Source organism: Pelmatolapia mariae, linkage group LG3_W (assembly GCF_036321145.2).
Source record: "Pelmatolapia mariae isolate MD_Pm_ZW linkage group LG3_W, Pm_UMD_F_2, whole genome shotgun sequence".
NCBI lineage: Eukaryota > Metazoa > Chordata > Actinopteri > Cichliformes > Cichlidae > Pelmatolapia > Pelmatolapia mariae.
In genome coordinates this window covers 55,014,317-55,031,910 of record NC_086229.1, presented here as the reverse complement: position 1 = coordinate 55,031,910, position 17,594 = coordinate 55,014,317, and the positions used below count along the sequence as shown (strand labels likewise).

The window sequence follows — 17,594 nt, the reverse complement described above, 5'->3', positions numbered from 1 at the left end:
TGTTGCCTTCTGGTAGTTCGATCCCCTCAGTTCTGACTACCTTCCCTCTCTTTGTTATCATCCGAATACACTTCTCCAGTCCGAACGACATTCCAATGTCATTGCTGTATAGCCTGGTGGTGTGGATTAGTGAATCGATGTCTCGTTCACTCTTGGCATACAGCTTGATGTCATCCATGTACAGGAGGTGGCTGACAACCGCTCCATTCTGTAGTCGGTATCCGTAGCCAGTCTTGTTAATAATCTCACTGAGGAGGTTCAGGCCTATGCAGAACAGCAGTGGGGACAGAGCATCTCCTTGGTAGATCCTGCACTTGATGGTGACTTGTGTTATGGGCTTGAAGTTGGTCTCTAGTGTTGTACGCCACATCCCCATTGAGTTCCTGATAAAAGGCTCTTAGGGTCCTGTTGATCTTGTACAATTCTAGGCATTCCAGTATCCAGCTGTGGGGCATTGAGTCATAGGCCTTCTTGTAATCAATCCAGGCAGTGCACAGGTTGGTCAGTCTGGTCTTGCAGTCTCGGCTGACTGTTCTGTCTACCAGTAGCTGGTGTTTTGCGCCTCTGGTATATTGATATATTAATATATATATATATATATATATATATATATATATATATATATATATATATATATATATATATATATATATATATACATATATATATATATATAGTGACTCCCAAACTGGGCAAGTGGCTCTAGCAGATCCCGGGAACAACATCGGAGATCATCTTTGTCCAGAAGAGCGCAGTCTTAGGAACAGCTAAGATACTGCACAGGACCCTCAAGCTCTCAGGCCTCTGGTAGAGGACCCAAACTTGAAGGACAGACCGCCCGCAGGGGCGAGATGGGAATTTATTTTTTTATGTATCACCCTTGTGTGTATATATAGAAGGTGTCTCCCTTTCTCCTTTGTCAGATTGCCTGTGGTTCCAGGTTTTTGAGTAGTTACTGTTTGTCAAGTTTTTTGGGATTCTATAGTAGTGTCTCCATTTTGGATTTTCATGGACAATTAATTTATAATTTATACATGAGTTTAGACTCCCTTCAACACCTCTAATTTTCATGTCAGCACCCCTAAAAATAGCCATAGTAATAGTTGTAATAATAATTATGTATTTTTGTATTATTTTCTGAGATAATCTTTTAATATAATATTTGCCAACTCGTTTACTGCAGACAAGATTGAAAACTGTCCAGTGTTCTTGATGTCTTAATCCCAAAAGGTTGATTCTGTTCTTCTTGACGTAACATTTTCAGTGGGAGAAACGTTCCGTTACACATCCAAGTGAGTTTTTCAGTCTCAGCTGACTTTAGGTTTCCCCAACTTTATATCCTACCGTGGAACACCACCAAGTCATTGATTCAGATATGTGGATGACACCTGGGTGAAAATCAAATCTCAGAATGTACCACAATTCACAGATCACAGTAACTCTGTAGACCAACACTTCAAAATCGCAAGGAAGGATATGAAGAGCCACAGGTTAGCCTTCTTTGACTGTGAGATTTCCATCAGTAATGGGGGACATTTAAACGTTGACGTGAACTGTAAACCTACGCATACGGATCAGTATTTAAAGTTTGACTCTCATCATTCACTGGAGCACAAACTGGGTGTCATCAGGACGCTACAACACAGAGCGAACACCATCCCCACAGACACAGCGGCCAGGGAGGGAGAAGAACATCACATCAAGAAGGCCCTGAGTAAATGTGGTTATCCCAGCTGGACTTTTGTCAAAGCTGGGAAGGCACCTAAAGAAAGCTCCAGCCAATCTAGGAGAGAAGGACAACATCCTGGACCATGTCTACAGCAATGTAAGAGGCGCATACAAGACAGTGCCTCGCCCCCAGTTTGGACAGTCAGACCACATGTTCTATGTTACTCTATGAACACGTCTCATTTATCAGCTTAATTGTAAAAGAAACAATAAAGTTAAGCAAACGTTTACATGTGATGGCTTTAACATGTTGTGTTTTATTCAGGTCCAGGTAAAAATTTAATCTCCAATACAGACATTTAACAAGTTGAAAAAACAAAAGTCATCGCAGCAACATTTTGTTGTCAAAATACTTTTATCACAGTTCAGTATTTCACACTTTAGTTCTGCATTTCTCTGCATTTTTCATACTAAACATATAGTTATCGGATCTCACAGTAAGTGAAGAATGACAAATGTGTTAAAAAGAGTCAGTATTTTTTCAATGACTTCTCCTTTCTCGGAAAGGCTTCTTTTACATCTATCTCTGCAGTTCAGCTACCTCATACATCAGTCCACCTTCAGTCCAGAGTGTGTGGTTCCCCTGGAGTGTGTCACTGGTATGCTCTTTATGTGAATACATTCGATGTGTTTTTGAAAATGAAAAGCTCCTCTGATAATTTTACACATCACCACCAATGTCCCATCCCCATACTATTTATTGTATGGAAAATAACAGTTTTTGTGAGTTTCTGCAATAAATAATGAATTATTCACCTGTTTAAACGGGCATTTAAAGGGTTAAAATCCTTAAAATAATTTAATGTTTGATTATTTTGAATAGGGCTATAAGTGATTAAGCGATTTTTTTAAGAAGGAGAAAAAATATTGCTATATGAGGTTTTCATGGCAGAATTTGTGCGTATACATTTTTGTACATAAAGGTGTTAAAAGGGTGCACAATGCATCAGCAGAGTATGGATGACATGTAAGAGCAAAAGACACTAGATTTTAAAATTTGACTGAAAAGGTTTCCTGCAATAATCCACACCACAAGGTATAAGAGACAGCCAAAATGAGCCAAAAAAAAAAAGTTGAAAAAAAAGGACAAAAATGCTCCAGGAGGGCACGATGGTTAAAGAGACTTGTGGGATTCAACTTGGGATTAGAATCTTCCTCAAAGATACTTGGCATGCAGACTGGAGAGCTCAAACCACCAACCTTCTGATTAGCCAATGACCTGCTCTGCCACCTGAGATACAGCCACCCCGGCCAGCTGTCAGTTTTTAGTTTGTTTTTGTTTTTTTGCACTGTGTTTAAAGTCTGACAGAAATATAAAGCAGACTTGGAGAGCAAAATGGCTGCAAATAAGCTGGTTTCAGCCGAGTCCAGTATTAGAAAAACAGCAAGCCTTTGAGACCCAAAGAATGGCAGCTGTGTCACTCTGCATGGCTTCCATTCAGACTCTGAGTTAGCTGATGCTCTTAACTGTTTTTGCAATTGTTATAACACTTGAGATTTTAGTAATGATATTAAGTAGCTAGAGTGTAGTCTCCAACATAGGTCTCATTTTAACATCAGCAGGGGAATGTGTAAAAGGCCTTCCACTCCATACAAGTAAATAAGTCTGACGAACCTGATAACATACATTTATGGTCATTTACTCAAACCTTGCACTCAACAACAGGAAATACAGTTCAATTAAATTTATGTTAAGTTTATGTAGCACTAAATCACAACAGTTGCCTCAAGATATTGTAAGGCAAAGACACTACAATAAAATAACTTATACACACAAAAAAAACTTCTGTTAAAGCTCAGATTGTGACATATGTTGAATGTTGTAAATATCTGGGAACAGTTGTTGGTTCAAAGCTTTATTCTGATGTAATTTTAGTAATTTTAAGCTGTGTGCAAAAAGGGGAACCAGCGACATTCATGTTTGTTTCTCATTCCCACAGTGATTAAACCATGATGATTCTCTTTTGTCATGCTTTTGTTGAATCTGTTTTTCTTTTTCTTTAGTGTTGTGTTTTGGATATCTGTAACAAACAAAAACTTAGTCAAATTGGTAAGTGGTCTGATTGGCTAACTGGTGGATCACAAGCTGAACCAAGCACCCCTGCAAACAAGTCAGTTACAGAAGTGGCAGGTCGATGTTTCTTCTTTTTTTTCTTTTTTAGTAAGTCTTTGTTTTTCAATATTTTGTACTATGGGCAATAGTTGTCTGTTGTGGCTGTATTGAGAGTGTGCAAGTAAGGATGGATGAATCACAACTGCAGAACAAATCTACCTACAATAAATAAAGGAACCTGAACTTCATGTGTACCCTATGGGGTTTCATTATTCTCTCATTTGTGTTGTTATTTTCACTTGTGTGCAAAAATGTGGACACGATTATGTATCCTGATGATACGGTGATTTTTACACAAGCCAAAACTGCTGATGATGCAGCCCATCAGCTTTCATTGGCTTTACATGATTTACAAAAATGGCTGAATGACTCATGCCTGTGTCTTAATGTTAAAAAGACCGTATCAATATTTTTTAGTAAACCTAAAACAACTGTGGCTGCAGTAAAAGTTCGCTTGGGTGCACAAGAACTAATTAATGTTGAGGAATTTAAGTATTTGGGAGTGCTACTAGACTCAAAATTATCCTTTAAAAAACATGTTAAAAAAGTAGTGAAAACTGTAAATGTTAATATACAGAACTTTAGACATATCCTCATGTCATTAACAGACACAGCAGCGATTACATTCCTGCACTCTGTGATACTGGCTCATATTGAATACTGTATTACAAGTTGGTCCTATACGAGCTTTGCTGCTATTGGGCCAATCGAAGTATGCTACAAAAGAGCATTGAAAATATTAGATAAGAAACCTTTTTCATATCACTATTGTCAAATTTTAGATAAATACAAGTTTCTAAATTTTACTAATTTCAAATGATTTAAATCTGCCTGTCTAATATACAAAGTTATACATGGTCTGGCGCCTCCACCAGTGAGTGATTTAATTAAACAAAATTCTAGTAGCATTACTGGGTCTCGATTGACTCGAGCCACTGTTAGAGGTGACTGTGAATTGACATTTAGACGGACCACCTTTTCACAGAGCGCTCTGTCATATCAGGGAGTGAGCTTCTGGAGTAGTCTTCCCCCTCTCAGTGAGGGAAAGTACAAGTTTCCCTGACTTTAAGAGTCACTTAAATGTTTAATTGTTTAATTAATCATGCTTTATATTGGACGTGAAAAAGAGTTAGTGTATTACAAAAAGGGAAACAACTATTATTGCAATGGGTCAGTGCAATATCAGGACAGTCAGGACATGTGTAATACTGGGGTTTGTGCAATATAATTGACGTGTTTCCGTTATTGTTCTCTATATTGTCCTCTGTTGTCCACTCTTCTTCTCATTGTTTGTTCTAATATAATGTGATCACTGTTTTTGTCCTTGTCACATGATCTGTAAATAGTGTCTCTGTAAGTTTTAACTAACTTGTGTGTAACACCAACCTGCCAGAGTGTCTGCAGATGGAAATTAGCCCAAGGCTATAATCTGGCATATTTACATTTGTTAAAATGTTCATTAATATGTATTGCACCTCTTTCTAAATAACATAAATGAAATAATAATAGTGTGTGTGAGGTGATATATTTGTCTTGGCTGTGCGGACCACTTCAGTTCAGTTTTGGTTGTTTATTCTTGTCATTGGTTGCACATGCAGAAGTAAAATGATGAAATTGCAGCACTTTTAGTTGTCAAAAAGAGGAAGGAAACAGCAGGTTAAACAGAAAAGTTTGTGTCTCGACCACAGTGAGATCACAAAGCAAAAATTCTCCGCACCGATCACATTTTACGCATTTACAGTAACTGTGCACACTAACTACAGCGGACAGCACCATCAGCAACATATCAGATCAATATGATGGACATAATTTCTTGTATATATCATTTACCTGCTGATGTGTTTGAACTTGTCTGCAGCCACAGCAAAGAGAGGAGGACACCAACCATGAGACTGAAAGAATCACAAGCTGCACTCCTCATCTGTCTTCTCACTTTGTCAGGTATTTTATATTTACATTTTCATATTTTACAGATAACAGACTTTTGATGAACTCTAAGAAAATACACAGAAATATGGAACATTTGTAGTTTAGTACTTTCTAAATATTTTAAACTCCAGCTCTGTTTATGCAAGAGTTGAAGAGAAGATAGTTTCTGTTAAACTTTCCTCTGCCTCCATTTTGTCACATTAGCAAGAAAACACACAGACACAACACAAAGGAACAAACTGAGTTAAACACTGAAGCTGCACTAAAATCACACAAAGGTCCAAGTGTCATTTTAATTACATTGATATACAATAAACCACCTGAACAAAAGTCTGTAAAATATTTTTAAATATTTTGAACCGTACACTATCTCGACCTCTTTTACAGTGGGCTTGTATCCTCAGTTACACAATGAGTACTTTAAATGTATTGAGTTTACAACTGTGAATGCAGTCACGCTGAGGCCGATTGGTCTTATTCTTTTTGTCACCCGACCCAGCTGTAACCTGGTTGCAGTTAGTTTCAGCATCAGTTTTTTATTTCAAGAGCACTTTTCCTATTTGACAGTTCTTCCAGCAAGTGCATCATAAATAACTGCTCACGTGCAGACAAAGGTTGAGCAATGTTTTAAGAAACTTTCCCATCAGCTGGAAAGTTCCACATCAGTGTTTCGCTTTTCTTATTTATTTCGGTCACATCTCTTTTCTCAAAAAACTTTTCTCTTCACTTCAGCTGCCTCGTGGCTCACAGGTGAAATTCCTTCAATGCACTTTCAAAGTGTGTGTCCTCCTGCCTCAGCTCACATACAGATTAACTGTCGAGAGCGTGGACACACCTTTAAAAGCAGAAGAATTCATTGTTTTGTTTCTGATGTGCTCTGTGTTACAGCAGTACAGGGTCAGGATGGTTGGTCAGTGACTTACACTTCTACTCAGATTTGTGCATTAAAAGGATCAACAGTGGACATACGCTGCACCTACACGTACCCATCCAGAGTAAATGGGAACGTGACTGCAGTTGAAAAAGCTGTATGGTATACTAAAATGAAAGGTGATGAACATGTGGATGTGAGGACAGAGGCAGAGTTTGCAGGTCGTGTTCAGTATCACTTTGATAACAAAGACTGCACTCTGAGAATCACAGACCTGAGAGAGAGCGACTCAGCTGAGTACAAGTTCAGATTTGTGACAAACCAACCAGGAGGGAAATATACTGGATCACCTGGAGTCACTCTGTCTGTCACAGGTCAGCTTTTTATATTTAAATGTATAACATGTTTTCAAAATGAAAAGTTTTGCTTGAACTTCGAGACACTACAAGCTATCAATGTTGTGCATGTTTTATAGTCTGCTGTGTATAATTTGTACACATCTCTATTTAATATTAGTTCTCCAGGCACAAGTGATAAAAACGTGGCCAACTTTTTATCCTTCCTGGAAGAAGGTGACGTGTCAGAGCAGTTGTCGTCTACCTGATCCTCTTTCATATGTCTGGTACCAGAATGAAGTGAATATTGACAGAAAGGAGTCTTCTTTTGAAGAATACTTTGGTTATACAGACAGCATTTCCTGTGCTGTAAAAGGATACGAGAAGCTTCCCTCTCCTTCAGTGTGTGAGTTTACTTCGGTCTTACACTGACATAAAGCTGCTGCTCCAGTCTTTTTATTCATGATCTATATCATTAATTTCTGTTTCTAATACAAAAGATGTTGCTGCACCTTCATGTTTATTTTAAATCTCAGTAAAGCCAATATATCAACAATAAGTCCCAACAGCCTCCTGCTCTGTGGTGCTGCAGTCAAATTTTACTCTAACAAATCTGCTTCATATATTTTAGGTGTTGAAGATCAAACCTGTAACAGAGTGTCTTACACCAGCAGAAGCATCTGTGCCCTCAAAGGTTCATCAGTGGACATTTCTTGCATCTACAGTCATACACATCCTGCTGTGTCCAAATTCTGGTTCAGTCCTGAACGTAGTCATCAGTGGCAGCATCGCTCACACCCCGAGGACCTCAGAAAAGACTCCCACTATGCAGGTCGTGTTGAGGTCATTGGAACAGAGAGAGGACGCTCCACTCTGAGAATCAGAGACCTGACAGAGAGTGATTCAGCCGAGTATCACTTTAAATTCAAAACACAAAGCTTTGAATGGAAGAGTAGTTTACCTGGAACAACTCTGACTGTCACAGGTACTGATGCACGCACAATGTTAACAGATTTAATTACGTGGAAACAAAAGTGATTGTTTTGTGAGCCCTGATATCAAATGTAGAGTTACATATCCACACATAAAGTCTCTCTCTACACAATGTCACTGCTGTGTTGTCATATTCAGCTCTGCAGGTGAAGGTGAGCAGAATAATATCAGTCCAGCAGACTCAGACTGAGGCAGAGCTGAAGTGTCAAAGCAGCTGCAGTCCTGCTGGTCGTCTTTCTTACGTCTGGTTGAAGAACGGACAGAAAAACACGACACTGCAAACTTCTGCTTATACAGACTACTTTAATCCTGGAGACAACATCTCCTGTGCTTTCTCTGGATACGAGGATTACCGCTCTCCATCATTGTGTGAGTTTAATTCACTGTTTCAACAACAATATATCACAGCTCCAAGTCACCTACAGTTTATCATGCTGTAATATTAGATGGGTTTAAACGCCAACTTTAACAAAGAAATCTTTTGTCTGCAGATCCGTCAAAGCTTCCCTCTGTGTCAGTGAGTCCCTCTGGTGAGATAGTGGAGGGCAGTTCAGTCACTCTGACCTGTCGTACACATGCTAGTCCAGCAGCTAATAATACTTTGTACAAAGGCAACCAAACCTTGCCTCTAACACCAGAAGGTATTTATAATTTCACCCCCATCAGCTCTGAGGACAGAGGAATCTACGACTGCAAGACTGAAGATCAGCTCTCTGTGTCTTTATTCATTGATGTCCAGTGTAAGTAAACATTAGCAGATCAGTGATCAGTTTTTATAGCAGTTTCCTATAATTTTTTCATTCTTGGTCGAAATTTTCTCACACTGAATATTAAAATGTTGCTGTAAAAAATTTCAGAGTAATTTTTCTCAGTTTCTTCCAGATGCTCCAAAGATTCTCTCTGTGTCAGTCAGTCCCTCTGGTGAGTTAGTGGAGGGCAGTTCAGTGACTCTGACCTGTAGCAGTGATGCTAACCCAGCAGCTAACTACACCTGGTACAAAGAGAACGATAACTCAGCAAAAGCATCTGGACAGAACTTCATCATCACTGATGTCAGACCTGAACACAGTGGGAATTATTTCTGTGAAGCCCAGAACACAAGAGGACGTCGCAACTCCACCTCCCATCATCTCACTGTTGTGACAGGTAAGTTACTGATGCACCTCATGTTGAAACTGATATTATTATTGCTTGGTTTTCACCTCACAATAAAAACTACTGTGAGGGAACTGTTGTAATTTTTCACAAATAAAATTAAACTGAAATTATACCAAAACATTCTGGAATCCTCGATTATCCAGTTTTGGTTTTAGTTCACAGCATTTAACGTCCTGATATTTCAACATTTTTAGAGAAAATTGTATTGTTTAATGATCAATCACTGATTAACTCATTAAGTTCAACGTTTTTGTTTCACTTATTTCCAGGCTCATGGAAACTTCCTGTAATGCTCTCAGTCTCTGTTACTGCTCTGGTCATCATACTCCTCTTTCTCCTGCTCTGGATTAGGTGGGATGTTTTCATAACTGATTTGGATTTTAAAGGTGTTTTTCTTCAAGTCAATCTTAAGACAATAGTCAGAAATACATTTTCTGTCAAAAATATTCAACTTTATTATTTTAGTCTCATAATCTAGTTTTTGTCAGCATTGTGTGATTTAATGACATCTTTAACAAAAACATGTAATGTAATCCTTCAGAGTTGTAAAATGCAAAATGTAATCACAATTTTGATAAATCATTTAATTTTGCCGTTTGCTAATCGCTGATTTTTATGCAATGTTACGGAATTGTTGCAACCTTTTGGGAATGAACAAAACGTTGAAATGACTTCATCTGACAGATATTAATTCTGTAGATGTACAGGTTCACACTGAGACCACAGTAAAGACCAAAAACTAAGAGATCATTTTATTAGTCAACTCAAGACACTTAAAGTTCTCTGAGACTTTGTTGGCAATGTCATTGACAAGTTTAAAAGTCATGGTACATAATGTGAAGCTGATCAGTTAGTACACATTTTAATAACATCGCTAAACAAGCAAGCAAGCAATAAGTGCACTTGCTGCAAAAACATACAGCAAAGGGTTTGTTTATCATGAAAACATATGACTAACCATCTCAGTCCATGGATTTCACTCCTTTTGAAAATCTTTAATGTAATTAAAAAAAACAAAAAAAAATATAAGCATGGAAATTGCAGAATAATTGTGAGCCAAAACCTTTTATACTGGCAAGAATTTTAAAATAGAGCTGCATAGAGATATGGCCTCATATCTAATGTTGACTTCCTTTGAATGTTTATCCAGACTTTTCTGATATATTTTCATTACAACTAATGCTCATAACAACAGCTTCGATAATTTATCTTGTTCGTATTGTCTGAATATATGCCACTGGACATTTGTATCATTAAAACATGAATCCACCCTGTTTGTTGAAATGTGTATTTTATTGTCTTATCAGAAGGGCATTGAAACACCAATCAGAGGCTGCAGAGAGGCCAGACAATGGAGCACAGGTGAGTGATGAGACTTCAGTTATTCCAGTCAAAACATCCAAAAACATACTGTTCAGACTTCAGCATCACCAGTTAGCTCAACCCATCACACAGACTGATTATATCCACTGTATATCCACTAAGGACACTATTTTCACCCATATTATTCATCAGCAAAGTCCAGATACCTTGAGGTAGTAACAGATGTTCAATGATTTATGATTTTAACGGTTTTAGTTTATTAGTTCTGTTTGCAAAAAGTCAAAAAGCCCTAAAATAATTCTCTCATCCATGCGTTTGACAGACGGATGAAATTCAATATGCTGCTGTACAATTTGCTACGACCCGGCCAGACTTTGCTAACTCCAACTTCAGCTCAGCTCAGCGTGACAGATACCAGGAAGAGAGTGTTATATACTCCACCACTAATGTCAGAAGTGCTAGAAGGTGAGCAGCTCTTCACTCAGGATAACTGCCCCTTAAGTTTAATGTTTTAATACTCCGTGTACAATAGTAGTATCATTTTATTGTTTACGTCACAGATCAAAACACCAAGCTGCTGTGGAGGATGCCTCTGCACTGTACAGCACAGTTAACAAACATCCCAGAGTGTGAACACAGCCTGGAGCTGCTGTGTGTTTCATCAGGCTCCTCTGTTTCTGGGGGTAATAAGTGACTTGCCATGAATATAAATCATCACCACAAACCTCCAAAATGACCATAAAGTACAACCAGCATCTCTTAAATCTAATGTGAACAAACTTCTCATTTTATGTTTGTGTATTTTTATTTCTTTGTCATCACAGCTCATTAATAACCGAGTTCTTTGCTGGATGTATGATCAATGTTGAGACGTCTCTTTATATTTCTAATGTTAATTTCTGCTGCTTTATCTCACCAGTAGTCAGTAGGAACACAGATTTTATTTCCCAGACTAACTGTGTCACAGTTTAGGTTAACTGTTGTTTAAATATCTTGTTTAAAGTTCAAAGAGAGAGATTAGTGATCTCTGGTGCCACCTTCTGACAAAAATGCTTTGTGCTCAGCAAAAAAAGTCAAGTTGTGGCTGTCTCAGTTTTTCCAGATAATAAAGAAATGGTAATTTCTTTAATTGGTACTTTATTGCCCAACCTGTCCTGTATTTAGTAAACAGAGTTTGTTTACAGTAATGTCAGCAGAAAATTGCCTTTTTTGTGAACCCATTGTAAAAGCTTAATTTTTTTATAATCAATATTGAAAAAAGTGAGGATTTTTTTCTGTTATTTAATATTCTATATATTATTTAATAAGTACTTAGTTGTAGTATGAATAGTAATGGAATGGTATTTATCAATAGGGGAAAAAAAGAAAAAAAAGAGGGCATGTCATGATATGCATGAATAGTTCTTGATTCAGATGCAGTTCATGTGGAAGCCAGATGGGGGAGATGTTATGCAAATAATAAAAGTTATGGCAGAAACCTGAGAACACGGGGTCATGTCTGCTCCATAAAGCCATATTGTAACATCAGTAAAGAATGACTTGCACTTCTGGCCCATGTGTAATAAACCAAATGCTGGGGTTGTCGATTTTACACTTTAGGGTAACACTCAAGCAAATGACCAAAGACTCTCAGAATCGCTGCTTTCAACAGGTTTTACTGGCAGCAAGGACTGAACCATACAAATTCTTTGCCTCCTGAGTTACACAATCAGTGTTGGAATATCCCACTGCACGTGTAGTCACACTGGACACTACATGGTCTTGTTTTTATTACCCCTCAACACAGCAGTGACCTGCTTTCAATAAGTTGCAGGGTCGGTTTCCTTTTCATCAAGTCTTCTTACAAGTACGTCAGAATTATCTGTTCTCATGCAGACATACGTTGAGCAATGGTTTAACAAAATTTTCTCTCAAACCATAAAGGGAAGCTGGATTTAAACTGAACATAACAGTGCTGGATGCAAGTTAAGGAAATACAAGTATTAAGTGTGACTATGGAGGACATCTCCTTCAATGTTCACAATTACCAAAGTGAATGACTACAGGCATTTCTGTCAGTCACCTGATTGTTAGGTGCAGAGATGTCAAACCAACCAACAGTAAGCACAAAGGCCTTCACACCAGCTTCTTTTTCTCTCCTCTTTGGAGAGCCTCCCCAGCAGCATAGGCTCCTTGATGGAAATATTTTTGGCATTAGCAGCTGCTCTTTCAGAGGATGGAGGAGGTGGTGGAGCTGTAGCTGTAGCATGAAGAAACCATGACATAATTTGTTGGTCTATCTGCAGAACAAGATCTACAGTCTCACCCACAGTCTTGGGCGCCTCACGTCCTGCTATCTCATCTTGGATGTAATCGGCCAACCTCTCCATAAAAATTGACCGCTGTATCTCCCCAGGTTAATTTAGCAGCTAGAGTACAGAACTCTGAGATAAAGTGGCACACAGACTGATTACCCTGATGTAAATGAAGTAACTTTGACTCCACCTATACTTCATCAAAAGGGGGAACAAAGGTTTTCTTTAACTCCTCCACAAACAAGGCTTAATTATTGCAGGCATGAAACCTGCCATTGTAAAGGGCTGCTGTCCACTCCTGGGCACGGCCAGGCAAAAGGGAGGTTAACTGTTGGGTTTAAGTCAACCCTGCTGGTAAACAGAAGCTGTTACTGAAAACAACCACACAGACACTAGTGTACTTTTTACTTGCAAGGGGAGCGTTGGAGAGTGCAGTGTTGTCACTCACCTGTCCAAGCAACTCCAACTCCTCTGCGTCCACCTCACTCTTTTATTGACAACAGAGGTTACACATAATTCAGTTAACCATGTGACAGTTTTAAGGCAAGCATGTGTGTGTGAGCAATGTATATGCCTGTCTCTGTGTGTGTTTCCAGCTATACCATACATAGACATACAACCTTTCAATGAACTTAAACTGTGTGTATGAGGTTTGCAGAAAAGCAGAAGTAATCGTCTTGCTAAACTATAAAAACAGGAACTTGCAATGGGTCATGTCTCAAATGCACATTTAAAGGTGTGAAGTCTTGCACTTGAACAGTCTGATTTCTAAATCTATAATGGAAATTATAACGTCAAGGCTGCTTCTTCTCATCTCATGGTACACAAGTGCACACAGACTTTTATCAGATCTAATAAGGATAAGATAGTTTATCAGCATACAAATGATTATATATTTCTAAGCATAAATGATTATATGTTCCTAAACACAAATGACAATATAAAAAATATCAATTCCAACATTAACATTGCAACCTTAGCATGGGAGGTGGAGTATTTAGAAGGCTGACATTCAAAAAGCATATCCAGAGTGTCAAGTAACCTTCCATTCCACTTATCTGGCACTGCAATCCAGAGCTCCTCACTCAACACTGTGGATTGACACTGCAATGTGGTGATGGATGCAGAAAGCTGGATGATCATCCGAGTGAGGGCTTCCAGCTCAGTGCTCTGTCGATCTACCATATCATGGAGATACAACAATTTGGCTTTCTGCCGAAATTCTGCTGGGTCTATGTGCGGCTCAGACATCCTGTCACAATTGCAAGGATGCCCACGGATTATTAATATTAACCTCCTTGGACCTGGCGTCCACATACGTGGAAATCACATTCTGGGTTGTCTAGACCAAAATATTAAATTTTGCTCTACAAGGGCCTGACATCCACTTACGAGGACACTATACTGCCAATGTCCTTAAATGTGGATATCAGGTCCTTTTAGAGCAAAATCAGGTAAAAAGATATTTCTTTGTTTTTACATTCATCAGGTCCCAATCAGCCCAAATAGGAAGGACAAATTAAAAATGCATGCCATGAAAGAGTTTGGGTTTTAGGAGGTTAAATTGGTGTGCCCGTTTAGCATGCTGGCTCAACCCAAATAGGCAAAGGCTAGTGATGGGTTGGAAGAGGCACACAGTGAATTTAGTAACAGCCGGTGCACTGTGTTATGAGTGATGGTGGGAAGGAAGAATGAACAACGCTGGGTAACGGCACCTAAGGCAAGCAGCGGCTGATGGAGTTGAGGGTTTAGGAGCTTCTGACATAAGGGAAACAACTTATGAATGGAGAACAGGTGGGTGATCTCCCTTGAAAAGCCAATCCCCATGGTCACCTCGCCACTACATTCCACTAGGACGTCCAGGTTAATGTTAAATTCCCCAACTTTAATGAATGTATCTTATGAACGCTAAATATGTATATTCCTAAACACAAGAGATGTAACACAGACAGATGCTTGACTGAAAGCTTTATTGCTGCATAAAACAAGTAAAAAAAAAAAAGAAAAACAGAAGAAAGAACAGTTTTCTAAAATCAGTGCTATAGTAACACAACAAGTCTGCTCTTGTTAAAGACACAAGGTCTTAAAAGACAATGCAGTTTTTGTTGATTTGCATTTTTATGTTTAGACTGGGTGCTACAATGAGAGAAAAATGTAATGCTTCAAAATGAAATAAAGAAATTGGAGCAAGCAAACCACAAACAATATTGTACATCAGTTTGTGTTTTTATAGGAATTCCATGCTTCATTGCCAGCCCAGGTGTCTTGAGATTTTCCTGGCACAGATAGATGGCAGATGTTATTCACACTGCAGATCATCCCAACACTTGGAACCTAAGAAAGTTCAAGTGCAGAAATCAGTAAATGTATTTTTATTTTTTATAAGTCATTCATATATTAAGCATTCATATTAAATATTGTACTCTGAATTACCACTATAATTTATCTGCAGACAGTGCTGCTTGCCATAGCCATTACTGGGCTCTCCTGGGCACCAGTGTATAGTAAAAACGGGTCCCATCACTTCATAACCAAACATTTTCCTAGAAGACAGAAGTTGTTAGTATTATTTCAGGCAGGCCAAAAGATTAAGCCTAACCAAAGTCTTGTGAAACAGAAAGAATATTGTAATGATTGAATAAAAGTACCCCAGATGCATCAGTTCCTCCAATCCAAGTAGTTTTGAAGCCATGAGGGCCAGTCAGCTTCTGAATCAGATGGTACTGCTGCTGTGCACAGATGCAAGGTGGGCCCCCATGGACAAGCAGTTTCTCTTCAATTGCAAGAGACAGAGAGAGCAAATGTGTTTTAAGATGTTTTTCTCAAGTACTAAAGGCAATACAAATAAGAGAAACTTACCTCAGCGTGAGCCCAACTCATGGCTCTTGGAATATAGACAAAGCAGCGACGATAGAACCGAATCCAACCACGAGGACAACGAGATGACATCCTGACCTGGTCACTAATTCCTGGGGGAAAATAGTTTTATACGTGACTCCAGCTGATATCGTATTTTACATTATTTTAGATAATGACAAATACAATGAAAGAAGAAAACAGGGCACTTTTACTCCTTCACAGTTATAAAGTGTTATTATATGTCATGACCAGACGGTCCTTCCTGGGGCGACCTGCCTGTGTGTGTGTGCGTGTGTGTCTCTCTCCTCCTCCCTACCCTTGCTGTCTCCACCCAGCGGCTGACACACCTGCACCTAATCGACCACCCAGCTGTCACTGATCATCCTTCGTCATGAGCTGGGGTATTTAACTGTGTGTCCAGACGGCAGTCGACGCTGGATTGTACTTGAAGCTCGGTAGTTAAAAGTGTTGTTAACTTCAACTTAGCTTTAGCCGGCTAGCCTTCTCACCGGTTTTGTGTCGCTCGTTTTCAGGAGGAGGAAACACGGAGCAGGAGGTTGGGGAGAAGGAGCCCGCGGAATTAAGCTCTCGGAGGAGAAGAAAACACACTCGGATGATCACTGTGGAAATTCACCTGTGCACCACTGGGAGTTGGAGGAGATCACCATTGGACTTTGCACTTCGCTTTGTTTTGGGATTGTTTTTGGGCACTGTAAATAAACGCACTGTCTGCTTCGCATCAAAAGCTCCGCGACTGAGTCCGTTTTTCCCATTACCCGTGACAGAACAATCCAGCCAGCAATGGACTCAGCGGACTCAACTCCCGTCCAGCGCGAGCTCGCGCTTCAAGCTGAACGGTTGGAACGACATGAAAAAATGCTGCAGCATGTGGCCGAGGAGCAGTCCGCGCTACTACAGGTGGTATCTGAACTGAAAGGTATGTTGCTAGCTACACCTAGAGCACCCGTTCACCCACCAGAGCCCGTTACACAACCACAACCACCAGTAGAGCTTCTTAATGTAGCAGCGGCCTGTCCTCTTCCTCCATCTCCACCTCCGCCGCAGCGAGAACACACATTACCTGTACCTGAAAAATTCAGCGGAGATTTGGACAAAAGCCGGGGATTTTTGACTCAATGCTCTCTGATTTTTAGGCAGCAGACTCGAGCTTATGCCTCTGATATTGCCAAGATCACCCTCATGGTTGAGCTCATGACCGGACGAGCACTGCTATGGGCTCAAGCAGTTCTGAGCGCCCAGCCTTCCATCTCATATAGTGATTTTTTGAGCAAATTTCGGTGTGTGTTTGACAAGGGATCAAACCCAGACAGTGCTGCTCATCGCATGTTTACTTTAAAGCAGGGCCGGCGGAGCGTGGCAGACTTCTCCGTGGACTTTTGGATCTTGGCCGAGGAGACTGGCTGGGAGGAGAAGGCGCTCCGAGGAGCATTCCTAAACAGCTTAAATGAGAATGTCAAACGTGAGTTGGCCACTAAAGAGCTTCCTAAATCACTAAGTGCCCTGGTTAACATGTGTATCAGTCTAGATGACCATATGCGGGAGTTTGGCAGGCGGACTGGAGAGGGGCGACGGTCAGTAGGGGGCGTAGGAGTTCCTACTGGACTCCCATCTCTCGAGTGGAGAGAGGAGGAACCGGATTCACATGCTGACGAGGAGCAACCCATGCAGCTGGGACGGACTAAAATCACCCGGAGCAGAAGACAGCTGGTGGGTGAGTGTTTTGCGTGCGGGAAGAAGGGGCATTTCGCGGACGCCTGTCCCTCACGGCTAAAAGACTCAGCCCGTCAGTAAAGGTGGGGATACTGACGGGTGCGCCGGTTAAGACATTCCTCCACCTCAGCTGCCCCGCTAAATTACGGTTTCTTTCCCGCACCCATTCTTGTGATGCACTAATAGACTCGGGAGCTGAACAAAGTTTTTTGGATGAGGCTTTGGCCCGCAAGATGGGGTTGCCCGTTGTTCCTCTCCCT

General features: G+C 40.0%; 1 protein-coding gene, 1 long non-coding RNA gene and 1 pseudogene across 2 annotated transcripts; 2 read left to right on the top strand and 1 right to left on the bottom strand.

Moving 5' to 3' along the window:
• Positions 1 to 7,712: 7,712 nt before the first annotated feature.
• On the top strand, positions 7,713 to 8,581 carry LOC134624678 (uncharacterized). The gene is made up of 3 exons (XR_010093603.1): positions 7,713 to 7,961; positions 8,108 to 8,338; positions 8,461 to 8,581. It is a non-coding gene; the product is annotated as an uncharacterized LOC134624678 (long non-coding RNA).
• A 119-nt stretch (positions 8,582 to 8,700) lies between these two features.
• Positions 8,701 to 11,083, top strand: LOC134623778 (B-cell receptor CD22-like). Its single transcript, XM_063468797.1, has 6 exons — positions 8,701 to 8,709; positions 8,827 to 9,115; positions 9,397 to 9,478; positions 10,435 to 10,489; positions 10,773 to 10,915; positions 11,011 to 11,083. The coding sequence occupies exons 1-6, from the start codon at positions 8,701 to 8,703 to the stop codon at positions 11,081 to 11,083; spliced, it is 651 nt and encodes a 216-aa protein (XP_063324867.1).
• A 3,906-nt stretch (positions 11,084 to 14,989) lies between these two features.
• LOC134623777 (ladderlectin-like) lies at positions 14,990 to 15,693 on the bottom strand (annotated as a pseudogene).
• Positions 15,694 to 17,594: the final 1,901 nt, after the last annotated feature.